The sequence below is a fragment of the Neopelma chrysocephalum genome, unplaced genomic scaffold (genome assembly GCF_003984885.1).
Source record: "Neopelma chrysocephalum unplaced genomic scaffold, ASM398488v2 Primary Assembly neopelma1_86, whole genome shotgun sequence".
NCBI lineage: Eukaryota > Metazoa > Chordata > Aves > Passeriformes > Pipridae > Neopelma > Neopelma chrysocephalum.
In genome coordinates, this window is record NW_020897748.1 from 3,627,193 (window position 1) to 3,641,938 (window position 14,746).

General features: G+C 37.7%; 1 protein-coding gene across 6 annotated transcripts in view; it reads left to right on the forward strand.

Annotated features, from left to right (window-relative positions):
* RNF19A (ring finger protein 19A, RBR E3 ubiquitin protein ligase) overlaps nucleotides 1-14,746 on the forward strand; it is a 55,940-nt gene that overhangs the window by 24,024 nt on the left and 17,170 nt on the right. For 5 of the 6 annotated variants that reach the window (XM_027692316.1, XM_027692321.1, XM_027692317.1 and 2 more), the window contains exon 2: nucleotides 10,039-10,789. In XM_027692316.1, coding sequence (XP_027548117.1) covers nucleotides 10,173-10,789 — 617 coding nt within the window. In that variant the 5' untranslated portion in view covers nucleotides 10,039-10,172. Of the gene's footprint in view, nucleotides 1-8,953; nucleotides 8,975-10,038; nucleotides 10,790-14,746 lie in introns of those variants that run through there. The other variant, XM_027692320.1, reaches the window with a different exon arrangement.

The window sequence follows — 14,746 nt, forward strand, 5'->3', positions numbered from 1 at the left end:
TCAGTTCTTTTAGAACTATGATTACAAAAAACTGACTTGGTGATTTGAAATACATCCATGCAGAATTTTTCAGTTAACATACTGACAGAATAAATTAATAGGTCAAGCTGCAGTAGAATTGGGCATGTTTTACTAGACTTTGCACTAATCTCACTTCTTGAGTGAACAGGAGCGGTTAGTTAGACTGGTGCAATTAGTACCTGACCTCAGGGCAGTTTCAGAAGTTGTGGCAGCAGCCATAACAGAGTTCAGAAAACTCTGTGATAGTTTTTGACCATATCCTGGACTTGCTGCTGCTAGAATAGCATATGGATTATTCACTCAGTTGCCCATGCTTTTCTGAAAGTTTTTATATTGAATGATATTTACCAAAATTCTTAGGTTCTCTATAAAGAGACATGTCAAACGAGACCAGTGCAGGGCAGTTACTCAGTTCTCAGTGGCTGAGATACTGTCACTTTACGGTGACTTAGTGAGTCACTGTGAGTTGTCACAGTGGCTTTCAGAAACTGTGACCAAGTTCTTATCCTACCCTGTCCTATCCTATTAGTAAGGTCTAGTTAGTCTGATGAACTTAATCTTGCTGAAAGAATTCAAAACTCTTACTAACTTGGTCCCTTTTAGTTCCTTGAGTTGGTTTACTTGAAAAATTTTATCCAAAGTATATCTATATATATTTTTTTAATAAAATCGGTAAAATAGCACCAGGGAATTAAAAAAGGTAATTCATTAATAGCTTCCAGCCTTTCTTCATTTGAGGCAAAGCTATTTCAAGATCGGGGGGCCATTTGGTGTTTTTGAGTTGGGGGTGTTTTTATTTTTTATTTCTCTCTCTTCTGCCTCCAAAATTGAGGTTAGTTATGGTACAAAAAAAAAACAGAGCTGGAAGATGCTACCAGTCAGCTGGACAAAAATATCTTCCCTCAGCACAAGACAGAAACTTCTGGCTCTTGCTGAATTTAAAAATCATTAGGAGCCAGTAGCTGAGATCTGTTACCTCTTATATATCCCCCCAAGCTGCTGTCTCTCTGGTGTGCTGTTCAAATTCTGTGTGCTCTCTCTGGAACTCATGTTCATGGTTTCAGATCCCTTTACTACAGTATTTGTCTCTCCTTATATCTTGGTACACATTATTTGGTTTGTTTTTATAGTAGGGCAGTCATTTTTTGCTTGAAAACAAAAGCTTGTCAGAATTCAGTATGTAGCCATTACTGTTTTACCAGGCAAAATTACAGACCTGAAATTAAATCTCCTTATTCTGGAAATTTGTGAGTATTGGTTATTTTCATTTTGGAACAGTTTTCTGTAGGAATGATCTCAGCATTCAGGAGTGTTGCAATGTTTTCCATTTGCAGGATTGGTGACACTGCAGGAAAGAAAACTTTCTGTTGTTACTTCACTGGTGTGTATGTATGTCTGTACTCTGATTGTTTTGCAGTGTATGCTGTGGAATAAAAAGCAACTGCAGGAAATACCAAGCTATCATTCAGCAGTAGTTTTAAAGAGTAAAACCAAAAGTGGGCAATACTTGCTTTCAACTGACATAAATACAGAGCTAAGAATTTGAAAATTTGCTTTGGGATTATTTTACTACTGCCAGATAATATGGTTTGTTTCATGTATGCTTTTGTTAAGACTGGATCTCTTCATACTGTATATGCATTCTTAGAAGACAGAATTTAGAATCATGTTCCCTAGTTCTTTTATATTAACTGCTCTTACAGATAGTTAGGATTTTAAAAACAGAATTTACAGTATATTTTTACTTTAGTGATGGGATTTGTTTATGGGATGGGTTTATGGGATTTGTTTTGTCTCAAGCAGGTCAAACAGTCATTTGCCAATATTTTGAATGGTTTGTTAATATAGGCCAATTTTCTTTTCAGATGATGGTCAGTAAGAGTGTTTAGTTTAAGTGAAAATATCAATACAGTTCCATTAAAACTTTTTTGTTGCATAGGCAGCTTGTACAGTCTTTAAATCCCTTAGTGTTGCTTGCACTCTTCAGACCACTAGCTAGTCAGATATTTTAGAATATTACTGCAGTGTGTATATACATATATATAAAAATAAATCTCTCCACAATATTCAGAAGTGAAAATATGTGCCCATCATTGCACAAAGAGAATACATTCCCATCACTTATGCAAGAAAAAAAATGGTGCTAAGTGCAAGGATTTTAATGATTAAAGGATTAAAATAGTTAAAAATTTTGGTGATTTTTTTTTTGTTCCCTTTCCTCCCCCCCCACTGTTTCCAAGACTTTGATTTCTGTTGGCAGAGTTTGGTGTACATTTGCTTACAGAATGCACCGCAGTACATAGGAGAGGCTTTTGACACACAAGCAAGTGCATGGTTGAACTAAGACTGCTCTGCGGGGTTAGATAAGGGAAAATTCATCCAGTTACTCTTATTTGCAACAGGCGCAGGCCTGCAGATCCACAAATAGAAAACATCTCTCCACTGAGTTCTTAGCTCTGGTCAACCATTGCACACAATGTACCCAGATTTAATGCTGCTGGTTTGGAAAATTAATGTTTTTAGAATTTAAGGAATTCTTGCCCATTTGCCACCAGACAGAGGGAAAGCACTTTGAGTGCGCTTTCTTCTTTACAAGCGTTTTATCTGCAAGAGGACCAGTTTCGCTGGACTTGCCAATCAGTTGTTCAGAGACTTTCAGAATGAGCTGAGCAGCTTGCAGGACTTCCTTTCTTAATAGCAGCTGTCATGGACACATGATACAGGATGTATTGCTCATAAATTTCTAGGGAAGAAGCATAACTTTTTTTTTTTTAATAAGCTGTTGAAGATTTTTCTCACTGTCAGGATTGGTTTGTCATGTGCTACATACCATTCTGAATTTTAAAATAGAACATTGTATATCAGTTAACTTTTGGCAATTCTGCAGTGTGTATTCTGCAGGCTTCTCTGTATTTTAAATACTGTCAATCTTTTGATTTTTATGCCCGGTCAGTCTGACTCTCGGGCTTTGAGCTCAAGCGGGTTCATAGTCTGTCTATTTGCTTCATTGTTTTACAAACAATATTGCTTTGTTCTGCAAGTGAAAATAGAATTTCCAGATAATTGACACAGGACTTTAAGGAAAAATAAAGTGCAGTCAGAATAAACTGAGACATGGTAACAGTGCAGTAAACTAGAAACTAGACTTTTAAGAACTATTTCTGTCTCACAAGTGCTTTTCTCTCAATTCTTGTGTGATAATATCTGTGAATATCAGAGATGCTTAACATGGAATCATAGAATAGTCAGGATTGGAAGGAATGATAAAGATGATCTCATTCCAACTCCTCTGCCATGGGCAGGAACAACCTTCCATTAGATGAGGTTGCTCAGGGCCCCATCCAGTATGGCCTGGAACACTTCAGGGATGAGGCATCCACAACTTCTCTGCCAGTGTCTCACTGCCCTTTGAGTAAAGAATTTCTTCCTGACATCAAATCTAAATCTCTCCGTAAGGAGTCAGGAGAGGCTAATTATTAGAAGACTCCCTAAATTAAACTGACTGCCTTGTAGAAACTTCCATATGTTAAAACAAGTCCTTTTGCTCCTGGAAGATCCCTTCTTTCTCCCTTAGCAGTGGTCTAGTGTCCTACATGTGCCAAGCTGGCCTGTCCCATAGGGTTTAACTTCCTTTCATTTTAGGGATAAGGACCCTACTCAATTCTGCTTGTCAGTTCTGTGCTCACATGGGCATGTCCCAGATCTTGTCAACACCATCAGCTCACTGATCCCACTGTGAGCTCCGATGTCAAATGAGTGAGTGAATGCTTGGTACGATGCTTGCAGGGAACTCTGCTCCCAGGCTTTTGAATTTAGATAAGTTAAAAAAGTGACATTTCACCGGAGCTGTTCTTCTGTTGTTTAAAGATGATATGTGAAGTTTGGCAGATTTCTAAAGGTTTTGAAAAATTTGTCTTGGATTAGTTGTGGATTTGGGAATCCTGTTTTTGAAATAAGGGCCTCTGTGCAAGCTATCAACGGTCCATTGTAAGCGTAAAGAAATAAGTTGTAATTAACTAAATGATCAAGTAATTTTCACTCTGGATTTACTACTAGTAGAAGCAAGTCTAACTTTTGTAATGAGTGGTCTTCACGCTTTAAGAGAAGCATTCACGTCCATGGCTTTTGAAACAAAGCAGGATAGAAAGTAAAAGATACTTTCCTGCAAAAGTGTCTGAAGGGTAAAAATCAATTTCATAAAATGTGAACTACCATACTGGTGCCCTTTTTTCAAAAGAGAAAAGTCATAATGAAGTAATATTTGCATGAGTATATTTTTAAGGTAGTTTTACACGGTTCAGTTTAAGTGAATTATTTAAAGACACTTTGGCTTCACATTTTTGCATCCTGTCATACTATAACAGATCAGTGTAAATGTTTGACAAGTATCTGTTGGTCTGAGTTTGAGTTAAAAGCTTGAGAAATCTTCTGGTACGAATGTTTTAACTTTCTTTTGTAGGATTAACTTTTCAGTTTAATCCAAATAGTATCAACTTTTTCTTTCACCTTTTATTAGAAACCGAAGATAGAGGACATCAAAAACCCTGCACAAACTAAAGTATCTTTACAGTCTTTGAAACATTACATGGAAAACATAACTATTCTTGATTTTAGTTTTTGAAGGGAAGTATATTGAAGGAGTCATAAATGCATTCTGATAATTGTTGCAATTAAGCATTTCACCTGCACAATACACATTCCTCTAACACAATATGCTGCATTATGTTACCCATAAAGGATTTTATTTTTCAACTTAATGCATATAAAGGTTCTGCCAGAACCTTTGTTGTTTCAACAGAATTTCCATTTGTTTACTTCCAAGTTGCAAGGTGTTGATTCTGCTTGTACTAAATCATCTGTGATTAAACCACGTAACAGTGCTAGCATGTTCTGACACCAGGCGCATTGGTGTGAATATGGTGCGGTGTTTTTAATGGGACATAGTGTTGCAGAAGCACATAGATGTCAAAATTGTTGAACTTTTCAGTTTGTTCTTCTCTCTGTTTTAACTCAGCAATGCTAGATGTGTAATTGAATCTGAGACACGTGTAAAGTGAAAATCCTTAGGCAAAAGTGTTTGGATTTTTTTCCCCCAATTTTAAAAAAACTGCTGCGGAATGAATTGACATTTAAAGAATGGCCATTGAAATGAGATTCTTAATTGCTTTGTTTCAAAATCCTGTGCATTGGTATTTCATTTAGTAGCTTAAACTTCTGCATATTTTATTCCACTGTGTTTACAGTTCTTAGATCATGGTTTAAATGAAAAGGAAAAGTTGGATTTGATGCCTCTGTTAGATGCTTAGAGGTACCTCTATGTTAAGAACATCATAGCTTAGAAATTTTGTGTGACTGACAGGAGATGCTTATTGGAAGGAGGAGGCAGAAATATATTTCAGATCTGTGATTTTCTGGTGTATGAAAATCAAGCTCCGGAGGATTTTTTGTTACAGCTCTCTTTAAGGTGGATCAGTGCATCTCAGAAGGCAGCTACAGAGTATAGATGCTGGGAATTACAGATGTCAGAGAGGAAGCTGTCAGTAGTCAGTTTTAATCAAGAAATAACTTTCACTATGCTAACAGAGTCAGTGCTTGGTTAAATCACTGGAGGAGTAAATGCCTAAGATAAAGAGGGTTTGCTTGGAACAGGGGAAGTCTAAATTTGCTGTTTAAGCACCAATTACAAGGGAATATTTAAGGGTTTTAGTGAGGATGTAACTACATCGATGCTTATTGTGGGTTTTCTCCTTTTCTACATAAATGTTTAAGCCTGCCTTCGTTTTGCAAACGTGTATGAAGCTGTTTGTCCTGATGGGTGACTGCCTGATTTGTTGCTCCTGTACACCAGGTTGAATGTGTAATGGAGGAGCAGGCAGGCAGCATGTTGAGCTTGTGCCTCTCATGTGTTTATAGGACAGTTCTGAGCATGACAGGGTTAGTCTGCCCCAGCAGGCTTACAGAAATAGGGCTTTGCTGCTCCTTTCTTGCAAAATAGCAGAGTTATCCTCAGCTGCCCTTAGGGCATTTCCAAAATGTTTCGAAATTGGTAAGAGACAAGCGAAGATTGTGCCATGGGAGAACTGTACTAGAAGATACTCTTCACCCCAGTCATAACTGAGTTGAAAACTTCTCCCTTTGCGAAATTATTCTGATTTCCTTTCCCTCCCTCACTATATATATGGTCAGCAATAACATTTACTTAAAGGAACATGGTCGAAAAGAATTACAGAAGGAAATTAACTGGTTGTTCATTAGATTTCCCCAGCAAACAGCTTAGGCAGGATTGCAGAAGAAACAGATAGCAGTTAAGTACTGAGCTTTACATGAATTGCAACTGTAAATGTCATTTGTGCTTTTGGAAATCTTCAAATGACAAGGTGTGTTTGTGCTGTGGCAACTGGTGTTTTGTGGTAGTCTGTGGCACGAGCAGAATGTGAAGCACGGCTGGAATTTGGATTTGTGGTAGAGCTTCGGGCATGGCGGGAAGCCAGAAGCATGGTTTCTCTGTAGTCAGTAAGTGCTTTTGAGGAAATGTTGAGAACAGTGGTGAACTTAAATTTTTAGGATTTACGCTCTGTGGTTTTTCTGTCCCTTTGCTGTTGCCCATATTAATTTCTTCTGTGTGTTGACAGAATTTATCCTGGTCAGTGAGAGTAGTGCAAAACTTGCAGTTTTGCCTGAAATTTTGCCTGAAAATCAGATTGTTTGTTACTACCATAACTTGTGTGTCTTTGGCTCATTTCAAGTAGTTGGATTTCAGAGCTTCATTTTGTACACAGTGTATCTACTTCATGTGGACTCATTGTTACTGGAATAATACGGGCATTGTGTTCTCTGGCTGTACAGAATCAAATATTTCTTTTCCTTCTTTTTGTCAGCAAAAACATGCAGATGCTGTGTTGGGTTGGGCAACATGAGAACTGGCCGGTGCTCCAGATTGCGCTAGTAAAGCTTTTATGATTTTGTACAACTCTGATCATTATTAGCATTGTAACATTTGTCTTCGTTTTTTCCTGTAATAAATCATCTGCTGAATCTTTTCACTTCAGCAGAGTCATCTTTGAACGTCACTAAAATGTCAATCCAGAATTACTATATAAGGAAAAGCATGGCTTTTAAAACTAGCTTTCTGCATTTAAATCTAGAGACCATAATTGATGATGGTCTGAAATAACTGGCAGCTTTTCCATTCAAAGATCCCCTCAAAGGTTTAACTATTTTCCTTAGAAGAGCAATCTTCTGTTTCTGAGAGACTGCTTATCAGATCCCCTTGCTCAAAGAACTATAGGACATACTGGTCTCTTTCTTTACAGCATGGGAGAATCTTTGTTTATTTAAAAAAAAAAAAAAGTACAACCAGTTCTTCACCAGAGCTGCTATTTCTTGATTTTGTACATCTGTTAGAACTGGCAAAAATGCTGTAATACACATTCTTTCCTCTCCAGAGAAAGGGAGGAGGGGATGGCTTGTAGTCATAGACTTGGCTATGTTACTGTGTTTACTTCCTACTTCTTTCTATTTTACTTTTTTCTTAAAAAAACAACAAAAAAAACTTCTTGCCTGAAATGAGTGCTTTGATTGCTGTTCATTTCATTCATGGACTCTCCTGGTTTAGGGAGGATGGCACTTTCCACTGACCTGGTAGTATCTGTGTGAACATACCAATGTTACAATTATGCTTTTAAGCATTTATAAGCTTTTATAATCCAATTATAATAATGCTTTTAAGGTTATCCTTACACTTCTAAAAATATAAACTTAATTCATTGTCAGCCATGGGCTGTATCTATAGCATATTTCAGACACCGTTTCCCAATTGCATGTATCTGTGATACAACATCATGCCAAGATGCTGGAGAGAAGGATATCTCCTTCTGTAATCATTGTGGAGCAGGCTTTTCCAGTTTCTTTCTTTTTCTTTTTTTTCTTTTTTTTTTTTTTTTTTTTTTTTTACATAAAGGAATGTTTTAGTTCATGTAATGAGAAACAGCGGCTGTAAAATTATTAAATTTGTTTTGGGAACAGAAGCAGGTAAAGCATCCAAGATTCCTTTTGGCTAGATTTTTAGTATAAAAATGTTCCCTTAGGAGGGAAGGAAGAGTATGTTATGTTCTTGAAATATGCTTTATTTTCGACCTTGGGAGTAAACTAAGATTATTTTTTTTAATATGTTCAGTGGTAAGATTTTCCTTTATTTAAAAAAAAAGAAGGAAAAAAAGCAGTAATAATTCAGCATTTGAAAAATAGAATATAGTGGGCTTTTTTTCTTTCCAAAAACTCAAGGGCCTCAAGACCTCATTTTATCAAAACCAGGAGGTGTGTGGGGGGGTTTGGTGGTTTTTTTTTTTTATGGTGAATGTTTTTGGTTTTTTTCCTCTTTTTTAACTTTCACACTTGAAGCAGACAGTATTCTTGTGGGGTGCTACTATACTAGGTGGTAGTATAAACTGAGTAGTGTTGTCTTGGCTACCTGCTCGGACATACTCAACACCTTGCTGTGGTGGTCTGAAGAGGGTCGAGCAATGGGTTTGAGCAATGGGTTTGCTACACACATTGCTCTGGTGGGATGGACAGGCCGTGAGCTATTTCTGTGTTTCCTCTTTGGAGAGGGATTCCTGTTTCCGCTGCTGAAAACATCATCCTCTGAAACTTCCTAGTCTTGAACCAGGCAGCTCAGTGATCCCTCCCGGAGACACACACACAGCATACAGTTGTTTTTGTGCCGGTCTCTCACTGGTGTGCAGACTGCCTGGCTTTGGTAAATAGAGACATTCATCTCTACATTCCTCTACTTCTACCTTTGGACTTATTTTCCATATCTGGTTTCTGATTTTATCCTTTGATAAAGTCATAGAAACCCAGTGCATGCCTTTCTGGGAGTTAAGTTGAGAAACTCTGAGGAAAGAAATGGTGCGAGCAATAGTTGGACTCGAGTCTGCAGCACTGGTGTCACGTAAGAAATGCCTTCTCATTTTTCTGTTGCAGAAGCAATACACCGAGAGTTAGAAAAATTCATTTTGTACAATCAAGCTTCCAAGAAGTGGGAATGTTTGCATGTTTGGGGAGAAGTTAATGGGTTTGGTTGGAGGTGATTTGCCACTTCTTGTAGCAGTCTCCTCTGTCAGAGGAAAATAGGAAAACACCTTTCTTTTTCTATTCTCTTGGAGCCAGTGAGTTAAGCAGCAGGGAACAGAAGGAAATCCTTGCTGTCATCTTGTACATAGGCAATAATTGAAGCTTGATATGTGATGGGAGTCTGGTTTTGGGACCTTTTTTTTTTTTTTAACAAAAACCAATCTGATAAAAGATTCAGATGTTGTCGCCTTAACTGTACTCTTTGCTTGATTATGTAGAAGTTGAAAGGCAAGGCAATGTTGGCTGTCACTCACTCTGCAGCTCTGCTCACTGAAATATTCACATGCCTTCTGTTATAAATATGCATATTTCTTTGAGAACCCTTAGATTTTGAGAATATCTTGAGTTGTTTAGCTACAGTGATTTAATTTCTGCTGTCACTCTAAGTGGATTCAAAACATACACAAAAATCTTTCTTTTAATTAACTATACTGGATTCTTAGTTGACCTTATCACATGTGTGGAAAATGTAGGGTAGAGAAAACAGAAAGGTTTCCAATGCTGAAACCTGTTACTAAGCTTTCTAGAGGAACTTGTACATTTATTTTGTTGTCGCCTTGGGTTTTGGTAATTTCTACACATGCACACACATACTCCCTATTTTTGTCCCCCCTTAAGAGAGTAGGGGAGTGAAGATGCTGTTCTCGGCACTGATTAAGTGTAACAAAGATAGTCCTTGACCACAGGGAAATGTCAGGCTTGTTAGGATAAGAAGGATGTGAAAGATAGAAAAGGCTGACAGAAAGAGGTATTGGATCAGATGGTAAGAGAAGATGGTAGTAATAGGAATAACATGTCATTAGAGAGCTGTAACCTTTCAGAACCAAAGGTGATGGTTGTGATTCTAATTTTCGCTTTTTTTCTTCTTTCCTCCTTATATAGGAAATTCCTCTAAAGAATTTGCTGGAAGCAGATACATGTGAATTTTCTACATGAAGGCTCTCAAACTGGATTACATAATAATATGCCTGTATCCTCTGACTCTGTTTGATCCTTAAAAATGATTAGGATTGTGTATGAAATTTAACTCTTTTCTGATGAGTGGCCTAGACATGAGTTTACATCAGCAAATGGGCTCTGATCGGGACCTCCAGTCTTCTGCTTCCTCTGTGAGCTTGCCATCAGTTAAAAAGGCACCAAAGAAAAGAAGAATTTCATTGGGCTCACTTTTTCGGAGAAAAAAAGACACGAAACGCAAGTCTAGGGATTTAAATGGAGGTGTTGATGGAATTGCAAGTATCGAAAGTATTCATTCAGAAATGTGTACAGACAAGAACTCTGTTTTTTCCACATGTACCTCTTCTGATAATGGAACAACCTCTAGCAGCAAACCAAGTGGAGACTTCATGGAATGCCCCTTGTGCCTTTTGCGGCACTCCAAGGACAGGTTCCCGGAGATAATGACTTGTCACCATAGATCTTGTGTGGATTGCTTGCGTCAGTATCTCCGGATAGAAATCTCTGAGAGCAGAGTTAATATTAGCTGTCCAGAATGCTCAGAACGATTTAATCCTCATGATATCCGTTTGATATTAAATGATGACATCTTGATGGAAAAATATGAAGAGTTTATGCTGAGGCGGTGGCTGGTTGCGGATCCTGACTGTAGGTGGTGCCCAGCTCCAGACTGTGGGTATGTATGTTTCCCATATCTGCGAAAAAGTGACAGCCTAAATATGTCATTTTCATAGCGTTATGCTTTTGAAAAGTTACTTACTTTACTTTAGCATATTGTTTTGTGTTTTACAAGTAGGTATCAGGCAGAATTCTCTCTAAAAAAAAATTAAAATACAAGAAATCAAAATAAATGAAAATCCAAGCCACAACCCACCTTCCAAAATAAAACCCTTTCTCAAGTAGGTTTTTCTTATTTTCTGCACCAAGGGAATTTCAGCAGTGTCAAGAAACTTTTATTGCTAAATGGTTGCCATGTATCTACGTCAGGCAAAAAAAAAAAAAAGTGTTGCACTGTCAAGGCAGTGGTGGAAAGCTGAAACTAAAGAGAATTGAAGATTTTGTGACTGCTTTTAACTTAGTTTATTTGTTAAAGCACAGTGTGTGTTTTGGCTTTTTAACTGTGAAACATGATTTAAGCTTTTCTTTGAATTAAAAGGCCTCTCCTGCTAGAGATATCTTCCATCTTGAAGTGCTGTTGAGACAGCACTTGTTGCCTGTCAGCAGGATTCTGATGTAAGATAATCAGCTTGTTCCTGCTTATTATCTGAGGAACGTAATGTTTTAACATTGCTTTAGTGCTTAAACAGTTCTGAAACCATGCTGAATTCTGACATGAGTAGGCTGAATACTACTGAGCAGCTCATCACGCTTTTCTGCTGCTGGTGTCTCATAATGCCATTCTTCAGCAAGCTGCTTTTTTAGAGACTGTTTGCATTATCATACTGCTTAAAGGTTATAGCCATGACTGCAATCTGGATGTGCAGTACTCAATACTCAGAGGATGACACCTGTGTTTCAAAGCCTCACAGGTGAGCAATAAGTAGAATGAGGAAATGGACAAATCTTGGAAGAGAAGAAGCAGAATAGGACTGACTGTTAGGTAGATTAAATATTCCAATATTAATATTCAGGTGCCTAATGTTTAGGACTTATTTCAAGTACAGTTTTGCTTTCATACTTTAGATGAAACAGAATTTTTGAGTCAAAAGCAGGGACTGGAAAGGTCATAGTTTCGTATCTGATCCAAAGTGGATGGCATTGCTCAGGTATAGTTTAAGGAGAGAAGGAAAAAAAATGTGAGCAATGTACAGCTTGCTCTTAATATTTAGACACTGCAAAAGAAAACTACTAGAATGTGTTATATGATAGGCAGAAGTATGCTTTGCTCGAGTTTCCCTAAGTTTTTGAGTTCTAGATAAGTCGTTGTTACTTGAGGTAAGGGGAAGTATTTAAAAACTTTTAAACCATTTTCTATTAAACCGTGTTTCATGGTTCAGATACTTTCTTAGTACTTAATTAAGTAGACTAAGGCAGGTTTGTTGAATGGAGACTTTTCACTTGGCCTGTTTTTTGTGCTTCAATTTTCTTATCTGTTTTTAGAAAAAACTTTTAAGTATCTTTCAATGGTCAGAAACGGTGATAATTGCTATGGGTAACACCATTACAAAAATAAAAAGTGGGTTTTCAGAGTGCAGTTAAAGTTCCATGCAATTGTGTGAGACCACAGCAATGTATTAGTGTACAGCAAATATTTAAATCATTGCTCCAGAACTGCCTGCTGTATGCTCCTTACTCTGGGAGTGGAATCCTGTGCAAAACACAGTATGTTGCCAGCCAGATAAACTCTACCAATGTCTATGTGTAAAGGGAACAAACTAGTACTGTACAGGCAACCTTATGTTGTACTTTTGCTAACATGACTTTTCATGACAGACTTCAAGTGGTACGGAAATGCTTCACAGTGATAAATGAGTTCTGCTTTTAATGCACAGATAGTACCTCCTCACTGAGTTCTTATTACTAGTTTAAAATGGGATGAAGTTGGTTATGGGGGTACTTCTCAGGAGGATCATTGTTTATGGTTGTCATCCTAAAGGAACAGGAGCTCATGCAGTCATGTTTTTTCTTTTTCCCATCCTTCTGCTTGTTTTGAAACGTTTAGAACTCTCAGATATGTTGGGCAGCAGGGGTTGAACATTCAGCATAAATTAATCTAAGAAGTTTTTGGGGAAAAAAAGTATACTGGTTGAGCGAAAGAAAGACCACCGATAATGCCTTCAGCAAGAGTAATACCTGCTTATGAATCCTACAGTTATGGTTTTAAATTTGGCCTCCTGGCAGCCACCATAGCACTGTGTGGCAAGTAAGTGTGTGCCTAGCTGGGAGAAAGTACACACAGGGAGGTGGGAAGGAGGAGTGGGAGTGGTATAGAAAGTAGTAACATGGATTTAATGTTGTGGTGGAGCATAGAAGGAGGATGGAGGAAGGAACAGTTTTTGAAATGTACTGGCAGAATGCATTAGAGTTGTGATGGTAGCTAACGTGATTTTAGCATGGATCAAATATTTCATGAGGGAGCTAGATAGAATGCATTTACTAAATTTGCAATTCATTCCAAAGTAGAAGAGGTGCAGTAACTTCAGAGGGTAGCATTATTTCCTGGAATTGACTTTAAGATTAGAAATAAGTAGTGTAATAAATCGGAAACTGGTGTTAAGTGGAGCATTTTGGTAGGAAAAATTTACTGCACAAATAGGTAAAAAATGGATGGTGCACAACAATGCTTCAGCTCTTCCCAGCATTGATAAAACATCCCATGTAATATTGTTTCAGGGTTTGGGCATCACGAGAGGACAAAAATTCAGACCAGATACAGAACAAATAATATAAAAACTTTGATCCCAGAGAGAAAATAAACAAGAGGAAGAGGGGAGCTAGACCAGACTGTTATAATGTTGGGTTTTTTACATCATGGACCCCTGTGCTCTCAGGAAAAAAACAATGAATGAAACTTTTTCAACTGTCTTTCACTCTGTTTGGGGTAAAAAACAAATCATAGACATTGCAAAATTTGAACCAAAAAGATCTCAAAACAAAGTTAACTGCAGTATTAAGTGTATTCCTATTAATTCTGTCCCTGTGGAGAACTTATCTTCCCAACAAGAGAACTGTGCATTAGTTTGGAGGAGAACCTTTGTTGCAGTAGTTATACCCTGGATGAGTTGTCTGGGAACTGTGATGTCTCTGGGACTACACCATTCCAATGCCAGAATGGTTCATCCCACTGGCACCACAGACTTTCTGACCCTGGGCTATTTCATCCTCAGCTTTTGTTGTGAGCTCAAGTGCATCCTGATCGTTGTTGTTACCTGAAACACTGTGAAAGTCTGGACTGGCTGTAACCTACCTGCAGGGGCTTGATAAGGGACACTGTCACATAGGTGATCCTTCTCTGGGGAAGGAGCACAGATAAGGAAACTGCCTGAACTGTTTCCCAGACTAATTTTTTTATATTCTGTTTTTTGTATCAGTTTTCCAGTGTCATTTTAACAAGCCTTATTGAATTAGTATTGCAAATGTGTTCTGTCTTCTGTTTGAATTATTTAATGGTTTTGCTCTGTGATTGTGTTGCTCGCATTATTAGAAGAGAGCAGCAGTTCTTAGCTTTTCTAATCTTTATCAAGCAAAAAGCAATCAGGCAAAAGGGTACAAATTCTTCGTCCCTCTTCTTAATATGCAGCCTTTCTTCAACTAATTTTTCTTTGCCTCTGGTTTTTGTTTTACAGGTTATTACTTTGAATTTGGTTGGTTTACCCTTCTCTCAGCCTAACAAGAACTTCTGGCTTTTACATCTCCTGTAAAATGAATGCAAAATGTTGAAATTAAACTTGGAGTCTTGTACAGTTTGAACGGAGATTTTGCTCTGGTCTAAAAAGTTACTTTCCAAAGGTGTGCCAATACATCACTCCCAAATGGGGAGTGCATTCAGGGATGTGCCCATGCTTAATTAGCAATAGGAAGGAGGCAGGATATAAATTACACTTACAGATTACAGGGTTTTTTGATATAATGTTAGCAAGCCTTGAATGTATCCCTGTATATGTTGAAGCATTTGGATCAGAATCTCTCTGTG